The sequence below is a fragment of the Quercus lobata genome, chromosome 5, assembly GCF_001633185.2.
Source record: "Quercus lobata isolate SW786 chromosome 5, ValleyOak3.0 Primary Assembly, whole genome shotgun sequence".
NCBI lineage: Eukaryota > Viridiplantae > Streptophyta > Magnoliopsida > Fagales > Fagaceae > Quercus > Quercus lobata.
In genome coordinates this window covers 7,845,124-7,870,003 of record NC_044908.1, presented here as the reverse complement: position 1 = coordinate 7,870,003, position 24,880 = coordinate 7,845,124, and the positions used below count along the sequence as shown (strand labels likewise).

At 35.3% G+C, this 24,880-nt stretch overlaps 2 protein-coding genes across 2 annotated transcripts; both read right to left on the bottom strand.

Moving 5' to 3' along the window:
• Window positions 1-4,609: 4,609 nt before the first annotated feature.
• LOC115988589 (DNA damage-binding protein cmr1-like) lies at window positions 4,610-16,212 on the bottom strand. Its single transcript, XM_031112152.1, is given in 7 exon segments — window positions 4,610-5,156; window positions 6,453-6,551; window positions 6,965-7,035; window positions 11,789-12,094; window positions 15,114-15,284; window positions 15,286-15,680; window positions 15,975-16,212. Coding segments are annotated over 7 exon segments (1,392 nt in total). The 5' UTR covers window positions 16,117-16,212; the 3' UTR covers window positions 4,610-4,948.
• Window positions 16,213-17,673: 1,461 nt separating this feature from the next.
• On the bottom strand, window positions 17,674-18,489 carry LOC115989874 (uncharacterized mitochondrial protein AtMg00310-like). The gene has a single exon (XM_031113752.1). It carries the CDS (start codon window positions 18,487-18,489, stop codon window positions 17,674-17,676), a length of 816 nt encoding a protein of 271 aa, XP_030969612.1.
• Window positions 18,490-24,880: the final 6,391 nt, after the last annotated feature.

The window sequence follows — 24,880 nt, the reverse complement described above, 5'->3', positions numbered from 1 at the left end:
TTGTATTGTAATATTATGTATAATTTTTTCCTTAAAAATTAAACAATTTCCATTCGGTCCAATTAGGTCTACTTCAACCTAATTTAGTCCACTCAGTCAATTTTGGTCACCTTTAGTCCGTTTTAGACTAATTGGGCTTTAAGTTGATTCTTTTTGTAGGTTTGCTTTTCAAGCTTAGCTCAAAATTTCATTTTTTTTTGTTAATTTTTAGGTTGAAAAGTATGAAATTTTATAATATTTAGGCTAAACTCTTTAGTTTTGGGTTAAAAAAGACAAAGAAAATAGATATTAGAAATTAGAAATATGAGCCCTAAAAATGCAATTAAAAAAAAAAAAAACGTTCAAAAGTATTATTCGGTCCACATTGGTTCTATTCGGTCCATTCTATCCTCTTCAGTCCATACATCGTAATCGGTTAATTTGGTCCTATTTAATCCATTCAGTCCACTAAAGTTCTATTCAGTCCATTAGGTCTTATTCAGTCCACTTCGGTCTCATTTGGTCAACATTGGCTCTATTCGGTCCACATTGGTCCTATTTTGTCCACTTTGGTCCATTCATTGTGTGTGTATCTATATATATATATATATATATATAAAGTCAAATTTGAGAGAAAATTCAACTAAATTCTAACTTAATTAAATTTTAATTGTGGTTTAATTTTGTGACATCTATTCACTGAAGTATTTTAATTTTTGTGCAAGTGAGTTAATGAGTACAAAATACTAAGAGTCCAATATTAATGAACTATTATAATAATAATTGTGGGGGATTTTCCCGCGCACACTCAGCTCATTGTCCGCTTCATGTGTGGCCGAGTAGTACACCATGCCTTGCTCCAAGGGTTTATAAGGCATGCATGGGGCGCTTCTCTAAGAAAATCCCCCTCATTTAAAAGCCGTGTGGTCAAGTGGTACACCATGCCTTGCTCCAAGGGCTTATAAGGCATGTGTGGGGTGCTTCTCTAACCGATGTGGGACTGCACTCAAAGTCTTCCCACACTCGGGGACGAGGACAAATTCGTGCGGGCTCGGCTCCCCAAAGCGAACAACGAGCTGAGTGTACGCGGGAAAATCCCCCACAATAATAATAATAATAATAATAATAAAAATCAATCATGGACAAAGTTTAACTACAAAATTGATTATAGTTTAAGACAACAACCTTACTTAATATCTTTTTATTGAATATGAATTTTGACAAATCCACTATTGGACTATTTCTTCTTCTTATATCCCTCATGCTTACAAAATTTCTAGAAAATTAAATATCAATAGCTATGTCATCAATAAATTGTTTAAATTGCAAATTTTTGTAGTTTAAAATTATGCATAAAATATACGGTTATAAATCATATATCAAATAACATCCAATTGACACAAAAGTTTACATATATATTAAAAGTGTAAAGAACATGCAACTAACGGTTAGACTTTCAAAATATGCAGTAATGTTTATTTTATTAAATAAAGTTGTAACCTTATGCTACAACCAATTTTGTAATTAAACTTTCTCCATCAATCATATATCTATTCAACAAAATCACCTCACGTTTTATCTTATCGAACATTAGAATAAAAATTATTCTAAGTAATATTAAATTTAGTTAAGAATTTTAATATGCATCTAATTACGATTATATTTCTAATAAAATTTGATTAATTATGTATATTTTTATGATAAAAAATGTGTTTATTTTTAAATGCATCCATATATATACATGGGTTATAAGCTAATAATTATATTTATATGGCTAGAACAGATAATAGACAGGTAATTGGATTACGTTGATCTGACCAATATTTTTCAAGGTGCAATCTTTATTTCATGCTCACATATCTCTCCGACCAAAGAATGATAAATCTTTATTTTTGACATGCCTTTCTCTTGTTCTAGGCTCTTGCCAAACATATACACTTCTTTGAAGGTACACTAAATCAGCAAAAATGGAGTAATTGCTATGAGAAGTAGTCATCATCACCAAGTTGGTATGCTAAAAACATGTAAACTACAAAATAGTTTGAGAATTCGAAGTTGGCCATTTCAAAGGCAATACTAGAGACAGTGGATGAATTTTTTGTCCATGAAAAACAACCCTTTATTAATTTATTTGAACCATTTTATTTTCTTCTTCATTTTCTTCGTAACTGGATTGTCGAATGTTCTATGTTTTATGTGGCAATAGGTGGTTATTGGAGACCAGAAAATTTCATATTGGAAAGAATGTTAGGCTTGATTGATGGAGAAGCTGAGCAACAACATCGATAATGACACCCAAACCATGCACAAACATGTGCCAATCATTTATTTTGAATTTTTTGTTGTTGCTGGTAATGTTCCCCTGAAATGGTTTGCAAAAGACAAAGGGTATACAAGTGAGTTTACTGTGCACATGAACTGCATAACTAGTAATTATCGTTAAGAATGATGATTCAAAGAAACACATAAGGGTTAGTGCTAAATTTTTTATTTCAAGTAGTTCTTAAATCCCAATGCAAAAAAATCTAGCAGGTTACATCACCTTCTTTTTTTTTCCACTCCAGCTTTCATATGTCATGAATCGAGGCGAAATCCCCTCCAAGTTCTAGTCAATTGTGAGTGTAGCATTAATTGATTTTTTGTGTTTAATTTATTTCAGTTTTTACTTTCTATCCATATCTCAAGTCAGTCACGTATGAATAAAAATTGAAAGAAATTAGAGAATTTGAATGGAAAGAAATCATTTTCTAAATAAATCATCTTGTCTTTGAATTTTGTTTTTAGCATCCTATGATATAAAAATGATATTGCAAGATGTTTTCTCGTGCAATTATGGCACATTTAGTGTGGGGAATTCATAGAAGAAGGTAATGTATGGTTTTCTCTTCTTTTGTTTTTAATCATTTTTAGATATTTCGAAAATACTTATAGGTTCTGACAAAAAAGTTGTTAAATAAATAAGCATTGGCAAGCAAGAGGTGGCTGGCATCTGCAATGTGGATAAGATTTGTGTCCCTAGAATTTGAATGAGTTCTCATAATAAATGTATTTAAATGTGAGATCTTGGGTGGAGGCACCCAATTTTTTTATCATTTATTTTGGTAAATAAGAAGCATATTAATCATTGATAATAGTACTACCATGAACAAGTCGAGGAGTCACTATAGCAATCCATGTTTAAAATAGGAGGTACATAATTTGGATCCATAAATAAGAAACAAAAAGGCCAAACCAATATTAGGGAGATCTTTACATTAGGGACGGTAATAGGATGGGGTAAGGTCTAATCAGGGGTGCCCCATCTCCGCTCCGTTCCCCTCTTCGGAACGGAAAAAACATAAGGGGTGGTGCAAGTTTAGGGCTGGTTGGACATATTTTACTAATCTAAACGAGACTGATGAGATAAAAATGAAATATAAAGGAAATTTTTTAATATATATTAAATAAAATATGTATATACACATCGCGGGACAAGCACGACAAGCAAAACCTGTCCTCGTGTTGTCACCTCTTAGGGGCAAAATGGGGGGCAAAGACAGGTCAAGCAGAGCTGAGTATTTTTTTTTTTTTTTTCATCCCTAAATATTCTTTCTTTCTTATGCATGTAAGATTGAACATATAATTATCCATATATAATTTATTTTTTTTCTAAGAAATGAATTTTCCAGTTATAATTCTCATTTGCTTATTAGGCCATTTACCAAAGATACTTGTTATTAAAAGTGTGCAAGAGTTGGGTTGGGGTTTTTTCATTTCAATCAAACTTCTTCGGGTACAAATTTCTACCCCAACCCGTGATAACTCTTAAAACCAACCCAACCTAACTTGTAAGGATTAGGTTGGGTTGAATTGAATCATTGATTTGAGATTATTATACTAGGTCTCATAAAAAATTAAAAAAAGTAAAAAAATTCTTTAAACTATTTAAGTCCATTATTTAATAATTTTTTATAATGTATACAATAGGACATAATATTCCATTTTTTTCAAAAATAAATCAAACTAATAAATTTGATTTTGTTTTAAACATTTAATATCTTGGGTTGAATCAAATTACCAAGGTTGAAAATTTTGCCAACTTAAACCTCACTTAACAGAAGTTTCAAAAGGGAAAAAAAAAAAATATATATATATATATATATACATATATATATTTAAACCCAATGCATCGAACCCACAAAATACCGACCCGAGACTTTGGGTTGGGTTAAGTTAGATTTGTCAAGTTAGTGGATTGAGTGCAAACTTACAACCTGTCAAGTTAGTAGGCTTTTTTGTACCAAATATTCCCTTTCTGCACACCAAAAAATAATAATATTACTAAAAAGCCTCTTTTGAAACTCGATTTTGCTAAATTTTGAGTAAAGATCAAGTTTAGTGAACTTGAGTTTTAAGCAAACGGGAGTTCACATGGTCCGTGTAATATGATGTGGCATTTTAAAATTAAATTTCTCACGTGAAACTCGAATTTAGTAAACTTTAGTTCTATAAAAAAATTATTAAAAAAAAAAAAAAAAACCTTAAAACGGAGAGAGGTGAGACAAAGTTATTTTATGTTTGATGCACAGGGAATTTTCATTTTAAAAATGTCATATCAAAAGGTCCATATTAGGGCCCATTTGCTTGAAACTCAAGCTTCAAAAGAGGTTACATAACTAAATAATTTCGGGTAAATGCTTTTCAGTAATACATTTTACAAAAACTGAATATTCGGCACACAAAAAAGGGCCCAATATAGCCACAAGGGAAAGACTATTGCTAAGGGATATCAGAGTTGGCAGCTCTTTTTTTTTTTTTTTTTTAAGAAAGAATCCTAGTCAACATTTCTAGTCACTCTATCTAACAAAAATAGCTTTTTGTCAATTTGCAAGACATTGAACTGCATAACTTCAAGATACAACAACAGTCATGTTTCACTAACAGGTAACATGAAGTCTGAAAAGTGTGGTGCAGAAAGAAACTGAAGTTCCTAGCCCAATTTCCATATATAAACATGGCCCCAACATGTGGCTCCTGCAAGCATGCCAACTTTGTAAGGGTGTGCATCAAACCTGCTTGGAATTGCTGGCATACGCGGGTTAGTGAATATTGTTCTCTTTCTAGTTGAGGAGATAGCATCAACTCCTCTCTTCCTATTGCCGATGAAAATGTATGAATCATCCCAACCCCATATTGCTCTGCGCTCACCGAAAAGATAAGTTTAATTAATGTCAATCTTATTGAAATAATTGCAAGGTATTATATTCATTTGTCCACAATAATTGGTCATACCTATAATGATATCATAACACAATTACTGTCCAACTTATGCTAATCACATTGTACCTTTTTCTGATATATATATATATATATATTTTGAAAGAGTGGCGTTATTTAAGTGGCGTTTTTTTGAAACAGACGTGTTTCTTTGGCTGGACAACTGCCACCCTGATGGAGGGATTGTATGTCATGCTGGGAGCACATTAATGGTAGAGATTCTAGTGTTCTGTCTGATGGTCACTGGTGCTGATTCAAGTTAAAAGTGCTTCAGGTAAACCTGGAAGAGGAGGGGTTCTGTAGAATGGACTGGACTGTTACTAAATCTAGTATCTTCAATTGTACAGAAACCTGGGAAGCTATCAGATCAAAGCATCCAATTGTTGATTGGCGGATGGTCTGGCATTCTTCTACTACCGCAAGGCATTCATTCATCTCATGGTTGGCTCTTAGAAATAGATAGACTACCCATGACAGACTTAAATTGCTGGTATCAAGGTGAAATCTTGCGTGTATTTCATAGAGGGTATAGAGAAAGCAGAGATTGCTTGAATATAGAGAGCTCTTTTCCTATGAAAGTGGCATCAGATTGAGATGTTATGTATGATTAGATTGAGAAAGCAGTGCTGGTCTAAAATCCAACAATGGGGTGTCTAGAATTTGAAGGCCAAGAGTCTCAAATCTGTGATCAAGTGCATCTTCTGTATATCACATATGACTGCAAAAAAATGAGAGTGTGATGTGAAATCTAGACTTGGTTGCCGCAGGAGGTTTAAAGACAGCAGAACAGAATCCTCTGCAATCTCAGGGGTATCCCTTGCTCAGTGTTAACTGGTGGAAAGAACTGATTGTTCAGGGGTCCGGGTTCTTGGTTAGACCACTGTAAATTTTATTGTTTTTTGTTTGAGTTGGTTTCAAAATTAATATCCAAGGTCTAATATCATTCAAGAGATTAGCTTTTTGGTTTCAGAACCATTTCTAAAGGAAAAAATAAAACATTTAAAACACTATTATTTTTATTTTGATGACAAGATGGCAGCAATTTCTTTGGTAATTAAGTGCTCAAGCAAAATTTAGAGACCAGCAAAAGGCTGTTATTAAGGAACAGTAACAAACTTCTGTAGCAAATGATTGTCATATTTGCCATAGAACATCAAGAAAATGGTTCAACAAAAGAAAGACACATTAGCATTTGATAATCTGGCAAAAATTCATACCTGAAAAAAGCAATCCGTGAGTTTATCTGATTATCAAGCTCAATCATTGAAATGTGCTCAAAATTAACTCCAGTCACTATACCCACTGTGTTGTCCATGCTACATGAAGACAATTGAAAATTAATTTCTAGAATTCAGGTCATATATAGATCTGTTCAAACTAGACCCACATTAGATTCCATACCCTAACTCTAAACAAGATAACTAACATAAATTACTTAGTGGCTAGAATTTGCAATTAGGGGAAAAACAAAAACAAAAACAAGAATTTGAATGTAAATATACCTAGAAACAGGAAATTAATTAGTAGCTAGAAATCCCTATAATCTCACAACATCTATAAAATAAAGGGATCAACTTGAAGTCTTGAAATCTGGCTTTTTCAGCAAGTAGTTTATAAGGTAAAATCATATATAAGAAGCATAGATTATAATCTCTGAAGTGTACTCAATTTCTAACAGGCCGTAAGATATTCAATCTGAAAATCAAAGGTTTAATACAACACTACATACCTTGTCGTTGCAAGGGAGCTTCCGGAGGGTGAGAAGTAAGCAGACTGCACAGCCCTATTATGACTAACTTCCTTCAGAGGTTTGGGTTGATCTACATTAATACTTCTCAAATCCCATATACTCCGGTTTCCAACTCAAAGAACCCAATTCCAAACCACTCCCACTTTCACACACACACACCCTTAATGGAATTCCCATCACCAAATTCCTCATGGGTTTTCTTCGATCTAAGTAGGCCCTCTTTTATGGCCTACTTAGATCGATGGGGGAGGGAGGGGAGTAAACGGAGTAAAGTTAACCCGACCATTTGAGTAAGTATTTTTAAGGATTATAGGAACTTGACGAGGCAAATTCCCCTCCATGAAGATTAAGCATTTCTTTCACAAAAACCAACTAGCTAACAGGCTTGCTAAGAAAAATACTACATTGCAGCACCATTTTTGTTGTTGGGGGAACTTTTAATAATCCTCCTAATAAATACTTGCGTATTGTTATTTTATGCCTTTGCATATGTAATATAAGGGAAAATTATAAAATACTCAAGGGTACAAAAAAAGCATACTCTCCTTTTTTACATGAATAGTAAATCTCACTATAAATTTAATTAGTGATACTCACTATTATGTGAGAAGATAGAATAAACATTTATTGTACTATCAAAGTATTCTATAATTACATGTATTAGGAGATGCTTTGCCCTAACTTTGTTATGGTTAGGAAAGATCAATGCACAATAACTAAAAATGTGGTATGTTTATAACTTTATATGACTTCTGTGATATCAATTATGTTTATCTTTCAAGAACATATACTTTTAACATTTTATTTCTCTTGTACATACACACAATTACTAGAAGATCAATTGAACTGAAGCAACCATCATTTGAGAAAACACATGTAATTGGATTAGGTTGATCTGACCAATATATTTTTCAAGGTGCAGTCCCTATTTCATGCCCACGTGTCTCTAGCTAAGGAATGGTAAACCTTTCATTTTGATATACCTTTCTCTAGTCCTAGGTTCTTGCTTAACATATACACTTCTTTGAACTTACACTAAAACAAGAAAAATGGAGTCATAGTCTGAGAATTGAACCCAAAAAAAAAAAAAAAATAGTGAAATTGTATTCATTAAAAACATTCAATTCTATGTAAAGTAGTTAAAAATAAGGTTAAATGGCATATTTGGTCATGAACCTTTCATCTTTGTTTCAAGATCATCCTTACCGTCATCCAATGGTTGAAAAATGCTAATGTTACAAATAGAATTCATGAAACCAAAAGTCACTTTGACGATGTAGAGCCTATGACAAGGCATGAAATATTCTGCTTTGTCACATAGGTGATAATAAAGTGGGAAACAAGTGTCTTCCACTAAAAGCAATAAGTTACAGATTTGAGTCTGAGAATCAATCTCTTCAATAAATTGGGGGTAAAACTGCCTACCATAACTTCTCTCTTGCAAAAGTAGGAGCTTTGTTGTACACTTGGTATAAAATGGGTTATGATAAAAACCATTTTAAAATAATTTTGAAAATATAGGAACAAAAGTGAAATATTTTGGAGTGTGTAAAGAAAATTTTGAAACAAAGGTCAAAAAGTTGAGTACCAAATATATAACTTAACCAAAAACTAAACCAGGACAATTTAGAAAGCAAGAAATTGAATTTGGTCTCAAGAAGTTCCAAGCACAAATTGAAGTATTTAATATTTGCTTACACAGGCGCTCCAATTTCTCCTTAATGGAAAAGACTACACATTTTGTCACGAATGTAGCCCTCCACCAAGCATTCCTGAGGAAGGCCTTGCCCAATGCAAGCACTGTTGCCTTTCCTGGTGTGGGAATACGTCTAGTTTGTGCAGAATATTGGTTAGGGGCGCCATTGCCATTAGTTCTTGACATCTTTTGAGTAGTTGTGGCAAGAAGAAGAAATTTGAGTTTGATAAGAACTTAGGGAGACTTGTCAATCATAAAAATGGAGTCATTACTATGATAAAAAGTCAACGCCAAGTTGGTATACTAAAAACAAGAAGTTATAAATAAATAATAGTCTGAGAATTGGAAGTAGACTGATTTTAAAGACAGTACTAGTGGCTGGGATGATTTTCTTGTCCCCAAAAAAAAATCTTATTAATTTATTTGAACCATGTTATTTTCTTCTTCAATTTCATAGTAACTGGGTTGTCAAATGCTCTCTTATTTGAGTGACACTAGTTGGTCAATGGAGACAAGGTTTCAAATTGGCAATTTTGGCTAAATGGATGGAAAAAGCTGAGCAACAGCTTTAATAACAACACCCAAACCGGGCACAAAGACATGCAAATCACTTATTTCAATTTTTTTCTCTCTTTTGTTGATGGTGTTCTCATGAAATGGTTTGCAAGAGAAAAATGATATAAAAGTGAGTAAAATGTTAGTCAAAAGGATATTAAAATGAAGAATATTCAAGACTCAAAGAGAATGCCAGTAATTGGAACAAAATATTAGTAAAAAAGGATACCGATCTACTACATGAGATTCCAAACTTCCTTTGCATCTTGTACTAAACTACTCATTCTTACTCCACAATGAAAGTGTGCATAATCTATACAAAACCTTCATTCGATCAATAACCCGGATTTCTAGTCACTCTGCCTAACAAAAGCAGTTTCTTGTCATTTTGCAAGACATCAAACTGCACTAATTGTCAATTTTACTCCCAAAAAAAAAAAAAAAATCAAGATGCAACAGCAGTCATGTTTCACAGAAAGAAACTGACGTTGCTAGCCCAATGCCCACATATAAACCTGGTCCAAACAAGTGGCCCCTGCCAGCATGCCAACAGTTGAAGGGTGTGCATCAAACCTGCGTGAAACTGCTGACATGTGTGGGCTTTGTAGAGTGAATATTGTTTTTTCAAGAGTTGGGGAGATAACATCAACTCCTCTTTCATATTGCCAATGAAGATGTGTGAATCATCCCAACCCCATATTGCTCTGCTCCCAAAAAAAAAACAGACGTTTTAATGACAATCTTATTTTCATGATTGCAAGATATTGTATATATATAATGGCATCAGACCACAGTACTGTCCAATTTATCCTAATCATATTTTATCTTTTTATGTGTTCTTTTAAAGGATCGGTTAGGGGGGGGGTGTGACTACAGTCCATCTTTGTCAGATGGTTGATATCATCCCTCCTGTCCAAGAATCTGCTTCAGAGATGAATCGACCAAACTTGATTAAAATTTGGCATCCCGATGTTTCTTTGGCTGGACAACTCTGACCCTGATGGAGGGATTTTATGTGATGCTGGGAGCAGCATTAATGCTAGAGATTCTAGTGTTATCTATAATGGCCATTGGTGCTGATTCAAGTTAAAGTGCATCAGGTAAACCTGGAAGAGAGGGATTCTATCATCTTGCATATATTTTGTAGACGGTATAGAAAAAGATGGGAGAACTTGAATTTTAAGTGCTGTTGTCCCATGAGAGTGGCATCAGATTGAGATATTATATTGGATTAGATTAAGGAGGCAGTGCTGGTCTAAAATCCTATCATGGAGTGTCAAGGCTTTGAAGGGGAAGGGTCTCAATTCAAATCTGTGATTTGCAAGATTGCATGGGCATCTGCAGTTTATCACATATGACTGCAAAGAAATTACAGAGTTTAATTGTCTCATCAAGTCTGAGGAGAGCAAAATTCAAGCAATCAAGGGGGATGTGAAATCTAGAGTTGATTGCTGCAGGAGGTTTAAATACTTTGCAGAACAGAATACTCTGCAATCTCTGGGGTATCTCTTGCTCATTGTCAATTGGTGGAAAGAAGAACTATTGTTTAGGAGCCTAGGCTCCTGGTTACATCATGGTAAATTGTTTTGTTTGTTGTTTGAGTTCTTGTGTTGCAGTCTTAGCAGCTGGTTCAGTTTGATTTTTGCAGAATTTAGGTGCAGACTGTTGAGCTTAATAAGGTTTGCTCATTATTATTATTATAATAATAATAATAATATCCAAGGTCCATGTTCTTCAATAGAATCCGTTCTTTGGTATTGAAACCATTTCTAAAGGAAAACATTAAAAGTAAAATTAAGTAACATTATTTTGATGACAACATGGCATCAGTTTCTTCAATAATTAAGTGCTCAAGCAAAATTTAGAACCAGCAAAAGGTTGTTATTAAGGAACTAAACAAACTTTAATAGAGAATGATTGTCATATTTGCCATAGAACATCAAGCAGATGGTTCAATAAAAGATAGATCAGCATTTGATAATCTGCAAAAATTCATACCCGAAGCCACTCAGAGTATCATGCTTAATCATTGAAGTGTGATCAAAATTAACTCCAATCACTTATCAAAAAAAAAAAAATTAACTCCAGTCACTATACTGACCGTGTTGTCCATGCTACATGAAGACAATTGAAAATTAATTCCTAGAATTGAAATCATATACAGTTCTATCCAAACCACCCCTGCTTATATACCATACTTTGGCTTTCAACAAGATAACTAATATAATCTATATATGCAATTAGGGTGTTAAAAAACAAGAATTTGAATGTGTGTATACCTAAAACAGGAAGTTGATTAGAAGCCAGAAACAGGAGTCAACTTAATACATCAAATTTTGAACTAATTGTAAAATCATATAAACAAGAATAGATTACATGATCTTAAGTGTACTCAAATAGTATCAAGCAAACTACCACATATATTTCTAACCAGTCGCAAAATATTCAATCTGAAAATCAAAGTTTTAATACAACCCTACATATCTTGTCGTTGTGAGGGAGCTTTCAGAAGGTGAGAAGTAAGCGGACTGCACAGCCCTTTAGTGGCTTACTTTCTTCAGAGTTTTGGGTTGATCTACAATAATACTTCTCAAATCCCATATGCAGGCAGTTCCATTTGAGGAACTAGTAGACATGATGTTATAGTTTTCAGAGTTAAAATCAATGGAGTTAATCCTATGTTCATGCAAATTCCACTGGGTTGAGCATTTTCCAATCCTCTCATCCCAGATATTCAAACCTCCATGACCCTCACTAAAATATAAGCACTTGACATCATCACTTGAATGCACCAAATCAAAAACCTCCTTCTCAGCATCCATCAATCGGATAAATCCCAAATAACAACTAGTAAAGATCTGCACTTAAATCCACAAGTATGAATTTCTTTTTTTGATCAATAAGTAAAGATTTCATTGAACAGAAAAAAGGGGGGGGGGGGGGGAACATATCAGCAGAGAGACATGATATCTAAGAAGGACACCAAATCAGAACCACAATCCTTTGAAGAAGAAGAAGCCTGGTTCTAGATGAACAGGTTGCTCACTAATTGCAAATTGAGCTAGGGAACTGAAAAATCTGTCTTCAAAAATGCGAGAATTCCTCTCTCCAAATAAGCCACAACAAGCAAGATGGAATTGCATTCCAAATAGACAGCCTGCTCTTTTTAGCAGAAAGACCAGCCAACATAGCAACAAATCCAAAATCCTTCTAGGCATCACCCAATTCACACCCAGCCCACATGAAAGCCCCATAATTCTCTAGCCACCTGACATAAAGAAAGAAACCCAAGGTGGAGATTTAGCTCTCCAAACAGCTCGCCAGGTGAAGGAAAAATCCCCACCTGTTCGCAAGACACTATAATAAATGCTAACTTTGAAGCCCCTAACCTTAGACAAAATCCAAATCATCTTGCCAAGAGCCTTGTAGCTCAATTGATACCTCTTAGTCCTTCTAACGGAAACTTCTAGGGTTCAAATCTTCCCTCCCTCATTGTAACTATCATATTATCAAAAAAAAAAAAAAAAAAACTCCAAATCATCCTATCCTCCTAATGCAAATAGATCCAAACAAAGTACAAATCATCCAAAAAGGAATCCATAGATTCCAATTCCCAATCATGTGCTGCTTGAGTAAAAGATGGATGCCAATGACTAAAACCATCAAACAATTAAATAATTAGCCACCGTGGCTGCTTTATCTCTAGCAATTTGAAATGATTCAAAATACTAATCCCTGAAAGGTTCAGCTCCCCACCAATGATCGTGCCAAAACTTAACTGTATCCCCTGTGCCTACCTCATACTTCACATATTTAGAGAACTTTCTCATCCCTTGCTTATATACTTCCAAAGACTCACTCCATAGGTCCCTCTCACAAAAGCTGTGCACCAGCCACCCATGTTAGAGCCCATACAGGTAGCAATCGCCCACCAAGAAAAGATTTGTCTCTACTCCAAAATCCCGTAGTCATTTCCCTAACAAGGCTTGGCTGAAGATCATCAAACGCCAAATCCCCAATCCTCCCTCCTAGAGGGGATAACACATGAATTCCAATTAACAAGATGAAATTTAAATTCATCCACCACACCCTCCCATAGGAAATCTCTCTGACAAGGCTTGGTTGAAGATCATCACAACTAATCCATCCTCCCTCCTAAAGGGGATAACACATGAATCCCAATTAAAAAGATGAAATTTAAATTTATCCACCACACCATCCCATAGGAAATCCCTCTGAATTTCTCCAAATGATATGCCACACTAGCCATCAGAGGGAACTAGGACATAAAATATTTAGGGGATAGGAAAGCGTACTTTAAAAATAAAGCCCTCCCCCTTTCAAAAGATAAATCCTCTTCCACCTTGCCAACTGCTTCTCCATACATTCAAGAATATATGCCAAATAGCTAACACCTTAAAATGAGCTCCTAAATAGAAGCCCAAATGTTTCAAGGGTAGGTTCAAAACTTTACAACCAATAATATCAGCTAGAGCACCCATATCCTCTATCTCTCCCATTGGGACCATTAGGATTTGCCCAAATTTATTTTCAACCCAGAGACTCTTTCCGAAAAGCAAAAGGGTACAACAAAGATAACTCATTAGAACTGGTGCATCACACATAATGAGTGTATCGTCTGTGAATAGTTAATGAGAAATCATCATCATATCAATGTTCGCTTAATTGAGAACCCGAATAAATGGCCACCTTCCTCTGACCTGGAGAGCATTCTACTCAGTGCTTCCACTACAAAAACAAAAAGAAGCGGAGATAGCGGATCCCCTTGCTGGAAACCCCTAGTGCTTGCAAAAAAGTCACTCAAAGTTCCATTCACAAGCACCAAAAACCGAACAGAAGAAATACAGGAATACTTACACTTCAACCACTGTTCCCCAAACCCACAACTTCGCTATATAAGAAGAAAATACCAATTCACATGATCCCACGCTTTTCCTAAGTCAATTTTACAAAGTTCCCCAAGAACGTTTTCTTGAAGCCTACTATCCAAGTATTCATTTGCAATCAAAATAGAATCAAGGATTCAAAATTCAACAATTCTGAATCAGCTGTCATCATATGAATCTATGAAACTCAACATGTTTCAAATATTTCTAGGGTGTAAGAGCATGTAACCAGGAAGACACAGCTAGAGTCGAATGACATTTTACAAGAGCCAGACCAAGCAATTATATTGTCTTGCCCAAAGCAGACAACTCAACATGAAGATAGAGTCATACAGACCAAGCAAAGTTATGTGCATTCTTTTATTCCAATTCAATGGAACCAAGGTATCCTAGAACATGTACAACCTCATCAAGTCTTCTCAAGTATACAGAACCTTCAGTAGAATTGTTAACTGAAACGTTACCCATATTTAATAAAGGAAAAAAAAAAAAAAAAAACAATGAAATGCTGATTCATAACAATTTCAGGAGGGTGGTTGAGGGAAGCATATATCATCTTCAACAAATGTTGGTCATTAACTTATCTAACTGAAGTTCATTCTAACATTAGTCTACAGATCAAATCAATGTGCATTGGTCTATGACGAAAAAAAAAAAAGTGCAAGTACAAGCAACAACTTCAACAAAAATTTAAAGTTCACATTAAAAGGATCAGCATTATTACCTAATGATTAATCTATACCTAATTGTTGACATATATGATAAAGAAATGGTTCTGGTACGTACCAATTCACTTCTAACCATAGCAATGCATAAGTAAACGAATCAGTAGAGTCCTTTCCGTTTCCAAATTCCGTAACAGAAATTCTTATGTTACTTGTAAAAAACTGAGCATCTATCTCAACCTACATGATAAACAATAGCAAACATTTAAGTAGTATAAAAGCAATCTTTGAAATCAAATTATAACCTTTGAAAAGGAATGTTGATGAATTGAAATTTCGGAAATGACACAGTGACGTGGGTCATACAAATGAAGCCCATCATCTTCTTCATCATCATATCTACTAGAATCAACATCCCAAAAGCCAACATTCCCAAAATTGTTCCCAACCACAATCATTGTGGCATTGCTACAAGGCAAAAAACCGCAAGTCTGTTATCCTCCCTGACACAACTCTTGCAATATTCTCCGGATTCAGACTCAAAGAATTCAATTCCAAACTACTCCCAATCCCACTTTCACACACACCCTTTATCGAATCCCCACAATTAAACTCAAACTCCTCATGGAGTTTCTTCGAAAAACGGAGAATTCTTTCCATTAGTAGTTTATCAGAGGCGGTTCCTCGATAAGCATCTCTCATAGAAAGAGGCCCCAAATCAAGCATTGGCGAAGTGTTGGAATTGGATTGGGAAATTGCTTTGACAGTATCATCTGGAGGCATTCCCTGAGCGCGTAAAGACCTTCGCGTTGCGATTGGGGTTTGAGTTTTGGTTTTCTTCTTCACTGGCCTCACTTTTTTTGTACGATTTGGTTACAACTTTGCCACAAGAAAAACAAACAAAATTGAGAAATGGGTTTTGTAAATTAAGTGAAAACAATGATGGGTTTTGGTTTTTTTGGATGAATTGTTACAAAGACAAAAAAAAAATGAGAAATGGGTTTTGTAAATTAAGCTAAAACAATGATGGGTTTTGGTTTTTTTGGATGAATTATTACAAAGACAAATAAAAAAAATGAGAAATGGGTTTTGTATTTTAAGTGAAAACAATGATGGGTTTTGGTTTTCCATGGAAAGTGAAATTTAGAGAGAGAGAGAGAAAGAGAAAGACCTTTGGCGCTTTGAAGAGGCGGTGGAGAGCTCAGTAGCTTTGGAGTGGACTTTAAGGGGGGCCATCATTTCGTCGTTGTGGCGAATGTTGTCGAGGCGCTTCCGATTGTACTCTGTCAATTTCTGAGAGGACGCCATTGGAGAGTTCTTCAAAGTTCAAAGTTCAAAACCCAAAGAGGCTCACTGTTTCTGATAGAGATAGGGGTTATTTGGCGGGAATGAAAAATATTAGAAAAAGAGTTTATATATTTTCACAACTCGGGCTTTTATTGGTTTTCATGGCCCGCGTCACCTAACCATATTTCATTCACAATTTTTTTTTTTTTTTTTTGGTAGCAAAAAAAAAAAAAAAAAAAAGAAGAAGATTAGGGACCAATGTGGCTTCTTACCTGGGCTTTGCCTAAGACACTGTTTTTTTTTAGGGAAATGAAATTTCATTAAGCATGAGAAGAAAACAACAGGGCAAAGAATACAGTCCAAAAACAGAGTCCACATAGGACAGAAATAGAGCACACTCAGAGATAGCATTAGTTCAATACAGAATGGAACAAGGAATTCAAAAACAGGGGAAAAACATCCTTCCATACATGACTAGCGTTATTCCATTTTGCATATTGGGCCAGCTCGTGAGCAGCACCATTGAATGCCCTGTTAACGTGTCTGAAGGAGCAATCCGTGAAAGAGGACTTTGCTTCCAGGATACCTTGGATTAAGTGACCAATCTCTCCACCACAAGAGCCCTGAGAAATGGCCTGAATTGCAAGAGCAGCATCGGATTCAAAAATGACTTTCGAGATCGCCATTTGCTGAGCTAGAAAGATGCCTTGTTCTAAAGCAAAAAGCTCAGTCCACTCGACTGGATAAATAGATGGCAGAGCCTTGCAAAGAGCTGCAACAACCTTTCCATCACTATTGCGAACAATTGCACCCACACTAGAGGTGCCATTGCCATCCAATGGCGACGCACCATCCACATTAACTTTGAAATATCCAGGCGGAGGGGCCAGCCAGCCCACATTCGATTCATATTTCGCATAACTGAGCTTATTGTTGGCTTCATGGATATCCTGAATAATACTTCTCGCCAAATCCCAGATTTGTAGCGGAGAGAGGCCCTTCTCATTATGCACTAGTTGGTTCCGGTTGTGCTAAATTGCCCAGGCAGTAGCAAAAAAATAATCTAAGTGCTCACCATTGGGGCTTGAACAGAAATGAAGAACTATATCAGTGAAGTCCAAGGCATTCAAAAGAAGAAGTAAGGGGCAGTCATTCCAAAGAGCCCAAACTGACAGAGCAAAATCACATTGGATTAATGCATGAGTTAGGCTTTCAAAATCTTCTCCACATACAGGGCAGTCGCCGCACAATTGAATTCCTCTTTCCGCCATTTTCACATACACAGGGAGGCTATTAGCACAGGCTCTCCAAGCAAAGATCTTGGTCTTTGGAGGGAGTTTCATTTTCCAAAGTTTTTTTCCAAATAATGCTTCTTGAGTCTCCGGATGAGCTTTCTCCCAAATCCTTATCTGACTGAAGCTTGGTAGCAATGTGGTATGCACTTTTAACCGTGAACACCCCTCTTTTGTTCCCAATCCATATCAGTGAATCCTCTGGCAGCCGCTGGCTTAGAGGAATTTTTAGAATCATATCTGCTTCAAAGGGCAAGAAGAGTGTCCTTACTACATTGGCTTTCCACTACTTAGTATCTTGGTCAATGAGGGAGGAAACCATGGGGTAATCTCCAAAATCTCTCGGAGGGGAAATAACTTTGAATGTGGAAGGGGTTGGGAGCCACTTGTCTTCCCAAATGTGAATTAGACGCCCGTTTCCAACTCGCCAACGAGTTCCGTTCTTAATGACTTCAATACTTTGGAAAATACTTCGCCACGTGAACGAGGGGCTGCTGCCTAGACCAGCATTCAGTATGTCTTCATATGGGAAATATTTAGCCTTCAAAATTCGGGCAGCCAGGGAGCTTGGGTTCGTAAAAATCCTCCAGACCTGTTTTGCAAGTAAGGCCAAATTGAATGCATGCAAATTACGGAAACCCAATCCACCGAGGGATTTTGGTTTGCACATTTTCTTCCAACCAACCCAAGCAACCTTAGATTCTTGCTGCTTCTGACCCCACCAAAAGCTTCTCAAATCCCTTTCAAGGTCTTCACAAAGGCTCATTGGGAGAAGGAAACAACTCATAGTGTAGGAGGGGATGGCTTGCGCAACCGCTTTGATTAGGATTTCTTTGCCTCCCATTGAGAGAAGCTTACCTTTCCAGCCAGCCAACTTCTTTCCCACCTTTTCTCTTATTTCCGCAAAGATTTGTTTTTTTGAGCGACCAATAATGGAGGGGAGACCAAGATACTTTGCGTGCCGCAAGTCGTTCATAGGCCCAAGAATGCTTACGATTTCATCCTTTCGCTCTTGAGAAGTGTTTGGGCTGAAAAATATTGAGGATTTCTCGGTATTGATCTTTTGCCCCGAAGCCGATTCATAGATTCTTAGTATTTCCATTAGCTTGTTGCATTCAACTCTATTTGCCTTACAAAAGAGGAGGCTGTCATCGGCAAAGAAAAGGTGGCTGATTTTTGGTGCCCCTCTACAAATGGTTATGCCATTCAGCTATTGGCATCTTGTTGCTTCATTGATAAGAGCTGTGAAGCCTTCCGCACAAAGAAGGAACAAGTAGGGAGATAGAGGGTCGCCTTGTCTAAGGCCCCTAGTTGGCACAATACATCCATGAACCGAACCATTTATGATGACTGAGTACGTTACCGAGGTTATGCACTTCATCACCAAATCAATCCAAGACTCATTAAAGCCCATTCTCCTCATTACCTTGTCAATAAAGGACCACTCCACCCTGTAGAAAGCTTTGCTCATATCTAGCTTTGCAGCCATAAAGCTATCATTCCCATCTCTTTTACGCTTTATATAGTGCATAATCTCATAAGCCACCAAAACATTGTCAGTGATGAGTTAGTTAGCCACAAAAGCACTTTGATTCTCTGAAATAATATAAGGAAGAATAGCTTTAAGGCGGTTAGCCAAAGTTTTAGAAATGAGCTTATAAACAATACTACAAAGGCTAATAGGCCTAAAATCAGTCATTCTTAGAGGATTTTTGCATTTTGGCACAAGAGCTATATTAGTTTTATTTATTTCAGCCATGGACATTCCAGAATTAAGTACATTCAGCACCACGTTTGTTACATTATTGCCTACAATACTCCAATATTTTTGAAAGAAAAATGCAGACATATCATCCGGGCCGGGAGACTTGTAGGGATGGAGTTACTTAAGGGCTGAAAGAACTTCTTCTTTGGTGAAGCTTCTGGTCAGCTCTAAGTTCATTCCTTCCGTTACCTTAACCGGGATGAGATTAGTAACTTCCTCAATCTGGTTCGGCAATGAAGTGGTATAGATTTCCCCAAAATATGAAATGGCAGCCCCGACAATGCTATCTTGGTCACCACACCATTTATCAAATTTATCCTAAATACCCAAGACAGTGTTTTGCTTCCTTCTTTTCGAAGCCCGAGCATGAAAATACTTCGTGTTTCTATCCCCCTCTTTCAGCCAATGAGCCTTTGAACGTTGACACCAGTAAAGCTCTTCATTATCAATGAGATCATTAATGTCTTTCCTCACTTGCTTTATTTCCTCGGCAAAATGACCATCCCCATCCAGCTGAACTAGAAAATTAAGCCTTTTTCCTTTTCTCTTGAATCTTCTTTGGGATTTGCCCGTATGTGACTAAGCTCCAAGCCTTTAAGTCCATGGCACAAGCCTTCAATGCAGCAGCCATTCATTCTGTCGTATTCATCTTGCCTGCTGCCATCCAAGCAGCCTCAATAATGTTTTTACATTCATCATTTCTTGCCCACATAGCTTCAAAGTGAAATCGGCGGGTGTTGGATTGTTTAGGGGCTTTGGGGTCAGCAACATAAAGCATACAATGATCAGAAGTGGAATCCACCAGGTGATTAATTTTTACTTCACTGAACTTATCAATCCAATCAATTGTTGCAAAAGCTCTATCTAATCTTAGATACATCCTGTTGCCACCAGACTGCATATTACACCAGGTGAAATCCGGCCCCAGGTATCCCAAATCTTTGAATCCACAATCATTAACTACTTTCCTAAATTTATCCATTTGGCTCTGTGATCTCTCTGCACCACCAGATTTTTCATCCATATATAAAATCTCGTTAAAATCGCCCATACAAAACCAAGGGAGCTGAAATTGATTCTTTAAGAACTCCAGCAAATTCCAAGATTGCTATCTCATATGAGATTGGGGGTGACCATAGAAGCCAGTGAAACGCCAAATAAAATTAGAGGATTCTTCAATGATGACAGCATCAATGTGGTGATTGCTGTAACTTTTGATCTCTAAATTTGTATCCCTAGTCCACAGGAGAGCCAACCCCCCACTACGGCCATGACAGGGAACATAGAGCCCATTTGCAAACCCAACTCTATCCTTAATTCTCTCCATTCTGTTTTTTCTAACTTTAGTCTCCGAGAGGAAGACTATTTTGGGACCCCAACATCGCACAAGATCGTGCAATGCTCAAACTGACCGGGGGTTCCCAAGCCCCCAGTAGTTCCATCCTAAGGAATTCACGGCTTCCGGCGGTGCTGCACAACAGCCATCGCCGATATATCAGATTCATCATTTGTACCGAGTTTAACACAATGCACATTAAGAGCAATATCATTCTCAGCTTCATTAGTAACACTATTATTTGCATCATAAGCAATATCACTAACACAATGCACACTAGCATTATCATTATGATAGACACCATGATCAATGCAAACATTACTCCCACCTTTTCTTTTCTTAGCCGAGTTATCTAAGTTTTCAAGTTCCTTTTCAGAGAGAAGCAAATTAATTTGACGTTTTGTACCTGAGTTTGCCTAAGACACTGTTGTGTATGGGTAGGAGTAGCAACGAATTATTAGTGCTTAAGTGAAACTCAAACCCATGGCCTTAGTTGTGTTTGTCCAAATGTCTTACCACTAGACTACTAATCCAATTGGTTATCATGCACAATTTATTCACTTTAACAATGGTGTAAAATTTTGTAAGAGCTTCCATAAAAAAATGAATTTATTGGTAAAAGCAACAAAAACAAATAAGCTAGGGAAAATTTAACTAAAGTCTTATGGGAATTGCATTGGTTTAGGAAATATTTTTAAAATTTATTTATGAATTTTTTTTTTTTAATATTTTCTATAAAAGTGGTATAAAAAATTTCTTAAAATATTCTATAATCAAATACCCTAAGAGCACCTATTAACTAAACCCAATAAACAAATACCGCTATTTTTTTAATTAACCCACATGCAACTGCACACAAATTTTATTATTATTATAATAAATAACTCAACTTTAACTATGGTCTGATTCTCAAAAAAAAAAAAATAAATAAATATGGTCTCTAGGCGATAGTTATCTAAACCCATTATTAGGTGTTACTCTAAACTCTATTTATATTAAAATAGTGAAAGACCATTTTAAACAAAACTTTCCTCTCAACTATCATATGAATATTTTTTTTTTTAATAATTCAATAATTGGGATGGAGAGAGATTCAAAGATTGGATATTTTGGTTGGAAATACCAAAAATATCATTTGACTAGAAGGCTGTGGGTATCAACTGATTGAGGCCAAAAGATAAAAAATTTCATTCCTACATTTTAATGGGTGGGCTCTGCCCTATATATATATATATATATATATATATATACAACAAATCTTGACATTTCTTTCCATTGGTCTGGAGCCTATGGACTAAAGGACAAAGGGTGACTCTGGATATTAACTGGAGCATAGGTCTTGCAATTATTGTGGTCCTTGTGGTTGTGGATACAGATTTTTGGACTTTTATAGATGGACTTGGAATATGTATTCAAGTAAGTCTACGAGATACAGAAATAGTACTAGCCCATTAAAAAAAGAAAAGAAAAAAGGAAATAGTATTAGCTTCCATAATAATAATAAAATAAAAAAGATATTTAGCTGAGGTGGTGGTGGTGTGGGTTTCTGATTTCTGGCCCTCTCTACTAGACATGGCAAAACGGGCGGGTCGGGTTGGGTTCGGGTCGAGTCAATCGGATCACGGGTCAAACGGGTCACAGGTAAAAAACGGGTCATTTTAAGCGGGTTGAAATTGGGTTCGGGTCAATCGGGTTGCGGGTCGGGTTGGGTTGGGTCGGGTTGACCCGTATTTTTCACATGAAATTTTTTATTTTTTTATTTTTTTTATAAAGAAAACAATATGTATTTGCCATTTGGATAGTTATGCAACATATTATTTGATGTAAAATGCATTATTTTGCATTCACTACTTATATCAAGAATAAATTCAGTTAAACTTATTAATATTTATTCAATAATTTTAAAATTATACAAATCCTAACAGTGCTATCTAAAACAAAACAACACAAAGATAAGTAAAACAAATATACAAGTTTTATTTTTACACAATATCAACATTCCAAAAAAAAAAAATTACAAATGACTTATTGGATAACTCATTTGATAAAGAATAAAAACATATAAGAAAGTTACAATTTAAAAAATTAATTTTATAATCTATTATCAATTGTGATTGACACTCTATTTCAATTTGAGATATACATTAAAGTTTGATTGCTTACTTATTTATACCTAGTCTCTTTTATGAAGATCATATCATTGTTAAGCAGCACACACTCTAGGAAATATCATAATTTATTTTGAAAAGCCGTTTATTTTGAACATAAATTGTTAAAAAATAGATCTAAGCATTCATAATTTATGCTAATTTGATACTTTGGCTTAACTATTTTCACACTCGTGAATGTGTCTCATACATATCTACAATTTTAAATCTGTTTTTAACTTTACTGTAACCAAATTATCTTGGCATGAACTTTGCTATTTGATATCTAAAAATCTTTACTCATTACAGAATGCTCAACCATTTATTTTGCAATTAATTTGCATGCAGTTATGTAAATGTATCAATTATTTCCTTAAAGCTCACAATAAACAATTAAACCAATATTGTCTTAATTTCACTATTTTTTTTACCAAAAAAAAAAGTTTTAAAAAAATGGTTCGGGTCGCGGGTCGGGTCGGGTTGACCCGCACAAAACACGGGTTAGGTCACGGGTCAACCCGTTTTTGCTTCGGGTAAAAAAAAAATCGAGTTTGGGTCGGGTATTTTTCGGGTCGGGTCAGAAAATTCTGACCCATTTTGCCATGTCTGCTCTCTACAATAGCATTTCTCACTCTGCTGATATTTGCTTCTTATTATTTTAAAATTCTTTATGTTTTTACTATGACAGTCTTTTGCTTTAGCTCTATTATGGCTTATTAGAATATTATATTCTACCCATTTTACCCAAAAAAAAGGGTGACTTTGGATTAAATTTAAATCATATATATGGCTTGTAAACTTGCCTCTACTTACGTAAAAAACCAATCCACTTGAAACTTGGTCTAGATGAATAACATCACTTTCACAAATTTTATTTATTAGTCCATTCACAAAGTTGATATTTTGTATTGATTCGAAAATTATGTGCATATTTGACAACAATAAAATGTTAAGAAGATTCAGGATCATAATTTATACTATTTGTATACATGAGTTTGTGTGAATGGGATTTTTTTTTTTCCGATGGACAACTTGTTCACATGAACAAAGAATGTGGTATGTCTATAGGAATATTTTGATATCAATATTATATTTATCTCTCAAGGACAGAGTTTTATTTCTGTGTGTATTACTAGAAGATGGCCTAAACTGAAGCAACCATGTTATTTGAGAAAAGACAAGTAGTAATTGGATTAGGTTTTGATCTTTATGTCATGCCCACATATCTTTCCGATCAAGGAATTGTAATAAATCATTCTTTTCGAGATACCTTTTCTCTACTACTAGTTTCTTACCTAACATATACACTTCTTCAGTTCTTTGAAGGTAGTACACTAAAACAACAAAAATTGAGACATTACTATGAGAAAAAATCGTCGCCAAGTTGGTGCACCAAAACAACAAACTTTAAACTAAAAACTGAGCAACAGCTTCAATAATGATTAATTACACCCAAACCATGCACAGAGACGTGCCAATCATTCATTTTCATCTTCTTCTTTCATTTTTATTTTTGTTTTTGGTGTGGGTGATGTTCTCATGAAATGGTTTGCAAAAGAAAAGGGGTATAAAATTGAGGGTATTTTTTTATTTCAATTAATATAATTAACCTGCTATTTAGATTAAAAAGAACTTAGAGCACTTGCAGCAGTGGAGCTAAATAGTTATATAATTATTTTACCTCCACCAAAACACAAAAAACCACCATCCAGCAATGGAGCTAAAGTTATTTTTTTTGGCTTCATTACTACATTGCACAGCTATCTATGACATGAGGCCTAGTGTTAAATATCTGTTAGCCGAACACAAAAAATTTATAAGGCTACATCAAACTTCTTCTTTTTTACTACTATTATGATATGTCAAGAATCAAGATAAGATTTCCTCTCATTTTTAGCTAAATGTGAGACACGTGACATTTATTCAATTTTGTGTGATTTACATGAGTCTTCCAACATCATTAGATTTTTTAAATGTACAAAACAAATTAACTTGGAAGATTTCAATTGGAGATGATTCTTTTCAGAATGAATCATCTTGTCTTTAAATGTCTTTGTTTTATTAGCATCATATGACACCTTAAAAGTAACATTGCACTATTGCAAGATGCTTTCTCATGCAACTAAGGCATATGTAGTGCGGAGAATTCACAGAAGATGCATTGGATAACAAGTAACATATGATTATCCTCTTGTTTGTTTTTGGAGATTTTAAGAGAATGCTTAAGATATGGATTAAACAAATA